Below are 12,705 nucleotides of genomic sequence, written 5' to 3'. Positions count from 1 at the left end.
TGTGATGCCACCATTACCGTGACATTATTCCATTTCATGAATTTATTTACCTTCTGGAATACAGTAATATGATAGAAATGTTCTAAAACATATCCTCTTTCAAATGCTGCTTTATTTATACACATAATTTTCAAAATTAACATTCATGTATGAAAGAGCCATCATGCTGTCTGACTTTTCAGGTTTAGAGCAGCCTGCCTGAAAAGATGTTTAAACCACTGCAAATCAACCTGGTAAGAGTCCCTGAGATAAGTGGACACCTGTGTTAAACCACATTTTTGTTCAGCTCTCCAAAGAAAATATGCATCTGCCTGCAGGGCTCACAGCTGGCACATCAGGAAGTTCTGTCATATACAAATTTTCAGCATCTGTGTATTCTGCTTTGAATTGCATGTTTTAAAAATGTTTTTAAATATTACAACCTGGTTATTAATTCAGTTTATTTAGGATTTCTAGAGATATTATACAAAGATAAGCCTAATGAATCAATGCCAAGACCAATTTCAGATGCAGTCTTTATTAGCTCAGAAAATCTACACAAAATGCACAAATCTGTAAACATGCTTTCCTGTAACAGAATAAAAACCAACCTTCCTAATGTCATGCCTATCAATAATGACTACTATAAGAACTGAGAAATAACACTACCTTAAGTAGAACTCAAGCAAATAAATACAATTTCAGCCACCTATTCCTAACACAGCTCCCAGCTGATGGACACAAAGTGTATTTCCATCTGAACCTTACAGAGAAATTCCCAGTCTAATCAATCTCCCCATCATCTAGGGACCCATCCCACCACATTCTCCAGGAGGTTGAAGATGTTCTCGGATCAAACCAGATTTCTTTCCCCAAGAACTAGAAGGTAAGCTCTATGGGGACAGGGATCTTTGGTGATTTTATATACCGCTGCATTCCTAGCACCTGGAACAGTAGCTAGCACTTAGTAGGCACTCAGTAAGAATAGAAAAAACAATAATGTGGCAGCCCTGGGATTTAAAGCCTGGCTTTCTGAGCTCTGAAGTCTATTATTATTTTTTGCTACCAGACTTTAAAACAGAACATCCTTTCTGGTTGACTAAGCTAAAAGAAACGTTCCTGCCAAAAAACAAACTAAAGAGAAGAAAAGTAGCATTCAATAGGTATAGTCACAACATCTTGGAACTACCTACAGCTAGACACAGAGTAACCAATGTAAACAAATAAGAGCAGTGATTAAAAAAAAAAAAAAAGTGACATTGCATGAAAACTAATTCCAAGGTGAATAGTTAACCATAAGTATTTGTCAAAAGAGAAATGAAGGGACTTCCCTGGTGGTGCAGTGGTTAAGAATCCACCTGCCAATGTAGGGGATACGGATTTGAGCCCTGGTCTGGGAAGATCCCACATGCCATGGAGCACCTAAGCCCATGCGCCACAACTACTGAGCATGCGCTCTAGAGCCCGCAAGCCGCAACTAGAGAAAGCCTGCACACAGTAATGAAGACCCAATGCAGCCATAAATAAATAAATAAATAGATAGATAGATAAATAGATAAATAAATAAATAAATTTTATTTGAAAAAAGAGAAATGAAAATTTTCACTGTAAGGTAAAATGTTTCAAGATCCCATAAAAATGAAAAAGATCTTGATTCTGCACTGATTACCTATAAATTCATGTTTTTATAAATTTATATTCTAGATATAAACTTCATTTAATCATGCTAGGGAAAAAGTTTTGGTTAAAAAAAGGTCTTTCTATCCAACACATATACGTTTTCAAATCTGTTCTTTCTCCTCTCCCACTATAAAAAAAAACTCGGATGGGAGAAGCCTAAAGATTACTGCCACCAAAGCCAGTTCTTCTGGACCCAGAGGTTGACAGGTATTACTTCTGGTTGATATTCTGTTATTTTCTTTCTCCATCCCACCACTCAGATAATATTAATCACAACTAGATTCAGGAGACATTACGACAGATGATAATATAAAGCCCAGGAGTCAAACCACCAATTGCTAAGTGCCCTCACCACACTGCTCTCTCTGATTATGGAAACAAATTAACTGTCCCATTTCTAAAGGCTGATATGGGTGGAAATTAACCTTACGATGGTAACAAATATCATTCTTCCTTATTAAACATCTTCTTAAATGCTTACTCCAGGAGCACCTGCAAACATGGGACAGACTTGTCTTTTTAACTCAAATGTGCAATAAGTATCCTGCTCACCATCTAAAGGCAGCCTTTTATTTCAATCACTCGGTCAACAGAGCAGACCATCCTCCCTGTATGTGGCACAACACAGACAAATCCTAGCAGGAAGTGAAAGCACAGAATACAGTCACAGCTGGGCTTCCTTCGACCTCTATTAACGCCCTCCCATCACAGAAACTCTGTGAGGAAAATTCTGTGAAGGAATAACAGTTTTCACACAGCCTGTAAATCAACTGTGCAATACAATTCTAAACATCCTCCTAAAAATAGGTTCCCAAGTCAATGAATTTAAACACCTTCATATTTTTTTTACACTTCAGAATTGTTTTTTCTTTGTGTAAACCAATATAATTCATTTCTTTTTTTATAAATTTATTTATTTTATTTATTTTTGGCTGTGTTGGGTGTTCATTGCTGCGCAAGGGCTTTCTCTAGTTGCGGCAGGGGCTACTCTTCATTGTGGTGCACAGGTTTCTCACTGTGGTGGCTTCTCTTGTTGCAGAGCACAGGCTCTAGGTGCACGGGCTTCAGTAGTTGTGGCACACGGGTTCAGTAGTTGTCGCTCTCAGGCTCTAGAGTGCAGGCTCAGTAGTTGTGGCTCACAGGCTTAGTTACTCTGCGGCATGTGGGATCTTCCCAGACCAGGACTCGAACCCATGTCCCCTGCATTGGCAGGTGGATTCTTAACCACTGCGCCACCAGGGAAGTCCCTAATTCATTTCTTTACTTGACTGTAACTCACTATGTTTCAGAAGGTTTCTGATTTTGTAGCAGTTCAACAATTATGTTCAGAAATAGATCTCTCCAAACACCAATTATAAATAATATTGGTTTCCTTCTCCAAATTTTCTTCAAGATTTTCAGTTCTCCTGTACACAATTTTTATATATAAAGTGCCAGTCATATAGCTGCCACAGATAAAAATGCTCTATAAAATGATGTTGACAAAGAACAATCTTATACTTTAGTAATAATACCAAATGCTGAAGATATAATTAAACTACAACCCCGAAATGTTGTTATTGTTAGTGCAATTCTACTTTTGGAAACTTTTCACAGTATACTGATCTTAAATTTAAAAAGCCCTTTATGAGCATTATTGTATGATGTACATTTCCTAAAAATTAGAAAACTACCTATATCCAACAATTAAGGACAGTTAAGTAACTTATGGTATATACCCTTCAGCAGAAAATTAACACAGGACTTAAAATGGTTAAAGAGCTCATAGAATAAAATCTCATGGAAAAATAAGGACACAAAATAGTTTTGAGATTACAATTAAGTAAAATATGCAGAGGTTAAAAGTCTGAAGGGGATAATTATTGTGTTAGGGTGAGAGGATTATGAATTTTCTTTCTATTCACTTTTTCAAACATGTATTGTTTCTCCAATTATAAAGAAGCTAAATAAATATAAAGAAATTTAATGGTAATAAAATGAGACAAAGAGACAAAACAGAAAGCATGCTAGATTAAATGGGGAAAAAATGTTTATTTGCCATACCCACGAGTTTACATCATCCCTGAAAATAGTGTTCCGTATCACCAGCACTGGGCATCCTCTCTCCTACCATCTTGAGAATCTCCCCAACATACTCACATACACTAAGCTCTTCACAACACACAGTGGAGTTCAGGGAAATGTTACCATAATGTACACAGAGAAGAGACTTTTGCCATACTACAGAAATTCTACTATTCTGGGAACTTAATTCCTTGAGATGAACTCAAAGATGAATTCTAAGCTTTTACCACGTTTTATCTCTAAAACAGAATTCTAACTAGTTTTCTATTTCCCTAACACAGCAGGATTATGTTTATGGAGAAAGTTAGTCTGACATGAAAAGATAACTCAGGAGTCCATATTCAGTTCATTCCTTAAACCAAGAGAAATCAAAATGTAAACAGACAAGTGGTGAAAACAAACTAAAGTTCCCAAACATTCAGGTTCTGTTTGTTTAACATGAGAATGTTTGTTCAAAGATTATTAAATTTGCCAGTGGGGCAAGGACTTCACAGCAGAAAACAAGTTCACTGCACTGAGAATACAGTATAAGAACCTATCAATAGTACATCAAATAAGGAAAAAAATCCAATAAGTCTCAATCCAGATGCCAATTTTTCATACAATTTTTTCTACGAGCATACCATATTTTTATATATTTTTAAAAATTAACAGAGCCTCTTTAAAAGAAGATCATTACTGAGCACAGTGAGTACAGCTGTAACAGAATGGTGGGGAGGATGAAACACCACCATTTGGTCAACAAGTACTGTCTGAATGCTAACTACCTCTGGCCATTTGTGAACAGTGATGTCTACAAAGAATAAGAAAGATACTATAGTAAGTAGTCGCCCCCTGACTTCACAGAACTTACTACCCAACAGGGAGAGAAGCACACCAACAACAGAAGTACAAAAGGAAGCTTCTTTCATTTTTTCAGTCACCAAACACTGATTGAAAGGATGCCTACCGTATTTCAGGCACCTTGGGAAAGGCTGGAGAAACATGGTGGGCGTTTAAAAAAGACTGAAAAGCTGTCAGTGTGCAGCTAATAATTCAAAAAGAGAGGTGGGCTGTATTCAAAAAAACACATAGGTTAACCCCAAAAATACAATTCTGTGAAATGCTGAGAGAGCAAATGAAAGGTAACTGCATAGTAAGTGAAAGGAACCCAGAGACAGGATTATCGAGGCCTGCACAGCGCAGTCAAGGCAGGCTGAGAGAAGGGGTAATGGTGAAGCCACGTCTTGGGGGATGAGTAAGATGGAAGTGGGACATTCCACTTTTAGTGTGAAAAGTGGGACATTCCATATAGGTATATAGGTATATATAGCTATATAGTATGATATGGCAAGAGATAGCGCTGGACACACAAAGACAAGGTTATAATTAACGACCTTAAATTCCATACTATGGCTTTTTATTGTGTAAGTTTTCCTTTTTAAATGAGAGAACCTAGAACATGTTTCCGCACTAGGTTCAGACATTACACAGACATGACAAAGTTTCCTTGGCAATAGGGAAAGTATGTTAAGGACAGCCAGAAGTGTAACCCAGCTTATAAATAACCTAAAAATAGAAAATAAAATGTGGAGCCATGACAAGTTTTAACAATGTAGGACTGTCTTTTTTCCTATCAGGTGCAAGCTTACCCCTATGATGCTCAGCCCTTTAAGGTAGTCCTGACGAGGCTGGGCTTGAGGAACACATCCAGCAAGCACTATTTTCTTGTTCTCCTCTTGAGCTTTTCTAAAACATTGAAGAGAAAACAGTGTTAATTCTTTTCCTCACAAGCGTACCCTTGGAAACTGATGTTACTGCACGTAAGTTCCCTAAAACATAACATGACCATCTAGCATCAAACAGGATTTTCTTACAACTGCTTCAAAAAAATGCATTATAATAAGACTTCTGAACTATGTGTCTATTTATCACACCATGAACAACACAATGGCAGTCCAATCTGATAATGTCTTTCATTACAGCCTCATTATAAAACAAAAAATTTTACTTATATAGAATATTCAAGGATATAAATAGTTCTTGAAAAACCACATTTTCCAGATAGACATTAGCCATTCAATTATTTTAAATCATTATTTTAAATATTAATATTAAAACATACTATATGATTTCCCAGTCTTTTGTCTAGTATAAAAGTAAAATATACATTGAAAAAATTGAACAGAAAAGTAAGAAATAGAAGGTATAATACTCCCTCTATCCTGAGAATTCACACATCTCCTCACTTCTGTTCCTCAGAGACTGTCTACAACTTTTAGATTATTTATGCTTATGTCCAGACAATCCCTCTCATATGCAGGTATGATGTGTAACTAGACCTCTGTTCACTATAAATACACAAAGATGAAACAATATTTTGTTTTACAACTTTCATCCAATACACCTTGTGTATCTTTCCTTTTGTTTCTTTAGTTAAATATCAGCCTCACCCCCTTTTTTTTGTATTTTATTTTTTAATTGAAGTTTAGTTAAGGTACAGTATTATTGAAGTTACAGGTGTACAACATAGTGATTCACAATTTTTAAAGGTTATACACCATTTATAGTTATTATAAAATATTGACTATATTCCCCATGTTATACAATATATCCCCATAGCTTATAGCTTATTTACTTTATACATAGTAGTTTGTACCTCTTAATCCCTTAACCCTATCTTGCCCGAACCCCTTCCTTCTCCCCACTGGTAACCACTTGTTTGTTTTATACATCTGTTATTTTTTGTTAAATTCACTAGTTTGTTTTATTTTTTAGATTCCACATATAAGTGATATCATACAGTGTTTGTCTTTCTCTGACTTATTTCACTTAGCATAATACCTTCCATGTCCATTCCTATTGTTACAAATGGCACAAATTTATTCTTTTTTATGGCTGAGTAGTAGTCCATTGTGTGTGTGTGTGTGTGTGTGTGTGTGTGTGTGTGTGTGTGTGTGTCTATACACCACATCTTCCTTATCCATTCATCTGCTGAGGGACACTTAGGTTGCTTCCTTATCTTGGCAATTGTAAACAATGCTGCTAAGAACACTGGGGATGCACACATCTCTTTGAATTAGTATTTATATATCCTGGATATATACCCAGTAGTGGAACCTCATCCTTTTTAAACATTACAATGTGGGTATACTATAGTTTAACTATTTGTGTTCTGATAGGCATTTAGGTTATTTCCAATTTTTCACTATTACAAAATTTTTCACAATACACATGCATATAGACATATGCATACACATACACGTACAAATACATGTGGATGGATAGATAATCTTTGAATATTTGAGACGGTATTTCTGGATTATAAAAACCTAGATGCGATATCTATGCTAAATTTCCCTAACATAAATTCTAAGAAGTAAAAATGTTGGTTCAAAGGTATACATGTCTGGTTATTTTATTAGGCATTTCTTTACTTAGGAGGAAGTTGGGATATATTTTATGTGGGTGTTACTCATTTGTCTGGGCACACATGCATACAGCAAACATTGATTCTGTGCTAGAAGACAGGGTAAACCAAGCAGAGCTAACAACTTTTCCTAGAAACTATTCATATTCTTTACCCATTTATATTAAAATTTTAAGTCTTCAATTCTTTTTCAAGTATGTGGGTTTGGGACTTGTGATGCTTTGTTTACTTTTTTCCACTGGTTGCTCGGGTATTGTGTTTTGTACACCAACTGTGCTTCTGAGCCTCCCACCCCAGGCAATGTCTAGGTTTCTGAAACCAACTGAGAAAGCTAAGGGAATCAGCAGTCCCGTTTCTAGACTTGTAACTTTTAGACTACACCACCATGAAGTGAAAAGTCTCTATATCTGACACCCTTTTTTGTTTCTGTCAACTTTTTCAAGGCTACGAATTCAGAACCGAAAGCCTAAAAAAAGGTGGCAGGGGATGGTTAACAGAACTAGCTATGGGTGATCAACAGCCACACCAAAACCCCTGGGAAGTATGCAGAGAATGATTAAATGAATGAACGGGCAGAGGACAAAATACTAGTTTAACAGCATCCATAAGCATTTCACTTCCATAACTTCTTAAAGTACTCTGGTATAACTTTTCCATTTGGGATCCTGAAAAAGCTTGTTAATAGAATCAAGAAAATCTGACATTGGTAGATTGCTTAACATATCCAAGAGAATTACTGCCTGGCTCTGCCACTTGGTTTTACGTTTTTTTTTTTTTTTTTATCAGTACCAAGCACACCATTGCACACAAATAGTTTTCTTGCAGTAAATGTGAAATACCTTATCAAACAAAAAAATCTTTCCATTTACATTAATAACATGTACAAGGAAATAACATCTGGTTTCTTCACAAACTTTAGCTATGCACCTAGAATCACTGCCAAATGTTCAAGGGTCTGTGAGGTCACCAATTATTAAATCCAAATTAAAAAGCTGGCTTCCAGGGTTTCCCCGGTGGTGCAGTGGTTAAGAATCTCCCTGCCAATGCAGGGGACACGGGTTCGAGCCCTGGTCCGGGAAGATCCCACATGCCGCGGAGCAGCTAAGCCTGTGCACCACAACTACTGAGCCTGCACTCTAGAGCTCACAAGCCACAACTACTGAGCCCGCAAGCCACAACAACTGAAGCCTGAATGCCTAGAGCTCATGCTCCTCAACAAGAGAAGCCACCGCAGTGAGAAGCCCGCGCACCGCAACGAAGAGTAGCCCCTGCTCGCCGCAACTAGAAAAAGCCCGCACGCAACAACAAAGACCCAACGCAACCAAAAATAAATTAAAATAAAATAAATTTATTTAAAAAGAAAAAAAGCTGGCTTCCAGTAATGTGATTCAATTACTTAATTATTAAGCACGTCTAAGACATGATAGTGAGTGTTTAAGGGACCACAGTAAGAGGAAGATAGGCACTTTACACTCGACGAGCTTCTGGTTTATAATGGATGAGATGAGATGTAAAAGAACATAAACAACACAGCATCAAGTAAAATGCCCTAACGTGACAGAAAGATGTACAGGCAACGTATCATGGAGAGACAAAGAATATGCACACAGAAAAATACAGTAAAAAGCTTTATGAAAAAAGTTGAGAGGAGTTTAAAGGGAGACAGGAATTGGAGAGGGTGAAATGGAGGCAGGAAAAGCTCCAGGCGGCTGTTACACCATGGACAAAGGCAAGAAGGGAGGAAGTTAGGGGAAAGCATTTCATTATAGAAAGAATTTCTATATAAGGGAGACTCATAGGGCTCATATTGTGGAAGGAGCCTTACAAAAAAGGCTGGACAGGCTCCAATGTAGTGGGCAGTAGGGAAACTTTAAATTTTGGTGGCAGAGTGGACACAGAATAGAGCCAAACTTTGAGAACAGGACCCTGGTGGCAAGGTGCAAAATGAAATACATGGGAAAAAGAAGTCAGTGGTTGGGGAAATTCATTTAATACCCTAGGCAAAAGGATGTGAGGACCTGAGCACATATGGAGGATTAAAAAAAAAAAAAAAAAAAAAAAGTTAAAAGGAGATGAGTTCTCCTGCTGGAATATACTTGAGAAACCCCAAGGATGAATCAAAGGTGATGTCAAGGTTTTGAGTCGGAGGCAGAGATTAACAGACATTTTCTAAAAAGAGCCAGAGAGTAAATTACTTCAGGCTTTGGTGATCACAGGTCTCTGTTGTAACTGCTTAACTCTGCCACCTTAGAGCAAAAGCAGATAGACGCAATACTTAAACAAATGGGTACATCTCTGTTCCAATAAAACTTTTTTAAAAACAAGCAGCAGGTCAGATTTGGCCCAAAGGCCAGAGGCTGCTGATCCCTAGTCTAAGAAGATAAAAGAAAAGTGGTGCCACTAGCTGTCAGCAGAAGCTGAGTACTGGGATAGAAGGAAATTCCAATAGGACACACCAAATCTGAGGTTCTGCTAATGTCCATCAAGTCTCTGGATGCAATTCAGCTGGTTGGCAATAGAGCTGGGGATAGATTTTTGAAATGTATTCCAAAGTGATGGTTGATGACGGTGGATGCAACAATCCCTAAAGGTGTGGAGAGAATCCTTATTGAGTACAAAACTGTAAGGTTCTTTAGCGATGTAGAAGCATTCCCATAGGCTAAAAAATATTAGTGTCAAAAACGAAAAAAGGTAATATCACCACCAACAATACTGTAACAGCAATAATAATCATGATTAGCATTTATATGTACTTCATCAAGGTCACCATTATATAGTTAGTTGTACAACCTATTTGAAAACAGTATAGCCAATATACAACTACCCAGGGAAAGTGTTCTGCTGACTTTATCAACACTAGACCAGGTCATGAAAGAACAGTCCAAGGCTGACTTTAGGGAGTAAGCAGAACACCAGAAAATTAAGAGGAAATTTCAAAATAGAGATGTTTAAATAATTTATTTAAAATATTATTTCATGCTTTTATTGAATTTGGCTTTAAAATGCTAGGGTAGACCAGAACTATAAGCCAAAAATCATACCCCAGCTATGGAATATTGATGCCACACTCTGTGACCAAATAAAGTATCAAAAGTTTTAATGCAATTTCTCAGAGTGTTCTTGTTCTAAACATTCCTTTCTGACATCCTGTTCTTCTTGTTTAGTCAACTTTGCTCAGGTTCATAAGCCTGAAATAAGGTCTGAAAACTTTTTCTTTAGAAATATACCCAGCACAGACATATTTTTTAAAGCCTTATCCTTCAACGTATGAATGCTGATAAGAATAATACCTTAAGAAATTTAAAAATACTATAAATTTCCATGTTTTCATTTTAGATAGCCTTGAAATGTCAATTAAAATGAAAATTGAGTGCTTGCTTCGGCAGCACATATAGTAAAATGAAAACTGAATGTAAAGTTAATTCAATATAATCATTCATATTTTCTTGAAACACATTTCTAAATTAAAACAGAGATGTATCCTTGTCTAGAGCATTAACTTGAGTAATAAAGAAAACATAAAGAAACCTTTTCTTTTCTGCCAAGCACCAAATGAAAGAAATAATTTGTACAGAACCTTAAAATTCACAGCATCATAGAAAACACATAAAGATGATATAATATCATTATCTCACAGATGAGAAAATTGATATTCAAGAAGACGCAATGGTTGATTCCACACTTTGTGGATTTAGTGCTGGAGCTAGGATGAGGACCCAGGATCTCCTAGTCCTTGAATCCTACATTTCAGAACATAAATCAAACTTGAGTTTTGATTGTGTAATAAACATTGGAGCAAGCATTTCTTGATTAAAACAACACAGAAATTGACACAGATTATAATATATTGAATGTCTTCAAAGTAGAAACACAATTTAATATTTCACAGCTCTTGTTTTCCTGAGTCTTGTGAACAAAATCAGTCTAATAGCAGAGTAGTAAATCCATGGATCTATCAAGAAAAACAGTTCTCTATAAGTAGCAGATACAGAGGAAATGCTGCTTCTTCTCCATGTTCATCTCTTATTCCTTATATCCTTCCTGCAAATTGATATTTAACCTATATAAAAATACTCATAGTAATATCTAAGTCTTCAATCAAAATTTTCTTTTACGAAAAAGTATTCTTAAATATACATCTGAGTTTTTAATTTCTAAATGTATATTGATACCCCTCTAAAAACAGCAGTACTGGAAGAAGGGTCAAAACCAATCCGTTGGGGCCTCCCTGGTGGCGCAGTGGTTGGGAGTCCGCCTGCCGATGCAGGGGATACGGGTTCGTGCCCCGGTCTGGGAGGATCCCATATGCCGCGGAGCGGCTGGGCCCGTGAGCCATGGCCGCTGGGCCTGCGCATCCGGAGCCTGTGCTCCTCAACGGGAGGGGCCACGACAGTGAGAGGCCCACATACCGCAAAAAGAAAAAAAAAAAAAAAAAACCAATCTGTTTCTATGCACAGCAAGCACTCTTAACTACTCTGCAGGTGAGTACTGTCTGCATTCAGATACTCAAGGGAGAGGACACTATTTTAAGTATTTATGTGCAGGCATGTAGCCATGTGAAACTCATAAAAACACCTCAGCAGATAATCTAAGATAAAACAACTAAGGATCTATGTTTGTGATCTATTTCCATAACCACCTTCTTTTAAATTTTGGAACAACCAGGCAAGGAGGGAAGAGTTGGCAGCAACAGGGCAACTGTCTCCGTACATGACTGTTATCAAGACTTGCAGAGTTAGGCTAGGAGCCACCAAAAGTTGAAGATAAAGTTACTCTAAGCCTTGATAGGATTTATCAGTCTAAAAAATAATGCAAACAGATAGATTCAAATAGGTAACTGGGGCTGTCTGGAGACATTCAACTCCAAAGTAACTGGGGTTTAAACTCAGGGTCACAATACTGAATATTATTTGAACCAACAAAGCTAAAAACGTAAATGCACATTTTATGCCCCATGAGAAGAAAGAATGTTACCACACGGGGAATGGTCTTCATTGCACTAGGAAAGAGGAGTCCAAAGGGTTAAAGTTTCTCAACACTTAATAACAGTGGCAAGCAAAGTAGGCACCTGAGGCAGATTATCATAGTACAATAGTTAATCCTTTTAGACACAGCAGTCATTTCTTTAAAGTGTATCTGGATATAACAAGTTGCCATTCCCTGATGAACTGGCCATATAAAACCAGTGAAGAAATTCCCACTTGATTTCAGGTTCAATAGGTTTCTTTTATTGTGCTTATTACTGCAATACAAGTTCCTGGGTTCATCGATAAGAACTATTATTTATTTAAAAGTCATTAATTCAGCATTTTATTTTTCCATTCTACCATTCAGTCACTCACCACATGCTAAACACAAGGGAAGAAAAAAGTAAAAGGATAGTCTCTACTCTCAAGGTGTTCTTGCAATCTAGTGAGAAAAGGAAGAAATAGGCCTTACGACCCAGGTTTCTGCGTGCAGGGGAAGAACAGAGATGCCGAGGTAGCGAGGACAGCTGCGAGCAGCCCTGTGGGAGAAGAAACATGTGCCCATGTAAAGAGACCCAAGGGTACCCAGTTATGAAGGAGAGGTAG

General features: G+C 37.2%; 1 protein-coding gene across 5 annotated transcripts in view; it reads right to left on the bottom strand.

The window, feature by feature from the left end:
- Positions 1-12,705, bottom strand: part of CDKAL1 (CDK5 regulatory subunit associated protein 1 like 1) — a 657,744-nt gene that overhangs the window by 486,573 nt on the left and 158,466 nt on the right. For all 5 annotated transcript variants that reach the window (XM_060109792.1, XM_060109791.1, XM_060109795.1 and 2 more), the window contains one exon: positions 5,355-5,451. In XM_060109792.1, coding sequence (XP_059965775.1) covers positions 5,355-5,451 — 97 coding nt within the window. The remainder of the gene's footprint in view (positions 1-5,354; positions 5,452-12,705) is intronic.

The sequence above is a fragment of the Mesoplodon densirostris genome, chromosome 10 (genome assembly GCF_025265405.1).
Source record: "Mesoplodon densirostris isolate mMesDen1 chromosome 10, mMesDen1 primary haplotype, whole genome shotgun sequence".
Classification (NCBI taxonomy): Eukaryota; Metazoa; Chordata; class Mammalia; order Artiodactyla; family Ziphiidae; genus Mesoplodon; species Mesoplodon densirostris.
The sequence above is the reverse complement of the archived record's forward strand: the minus strand, read 5'-3'. Positions and strand labels throughout refer to the sequence as shown.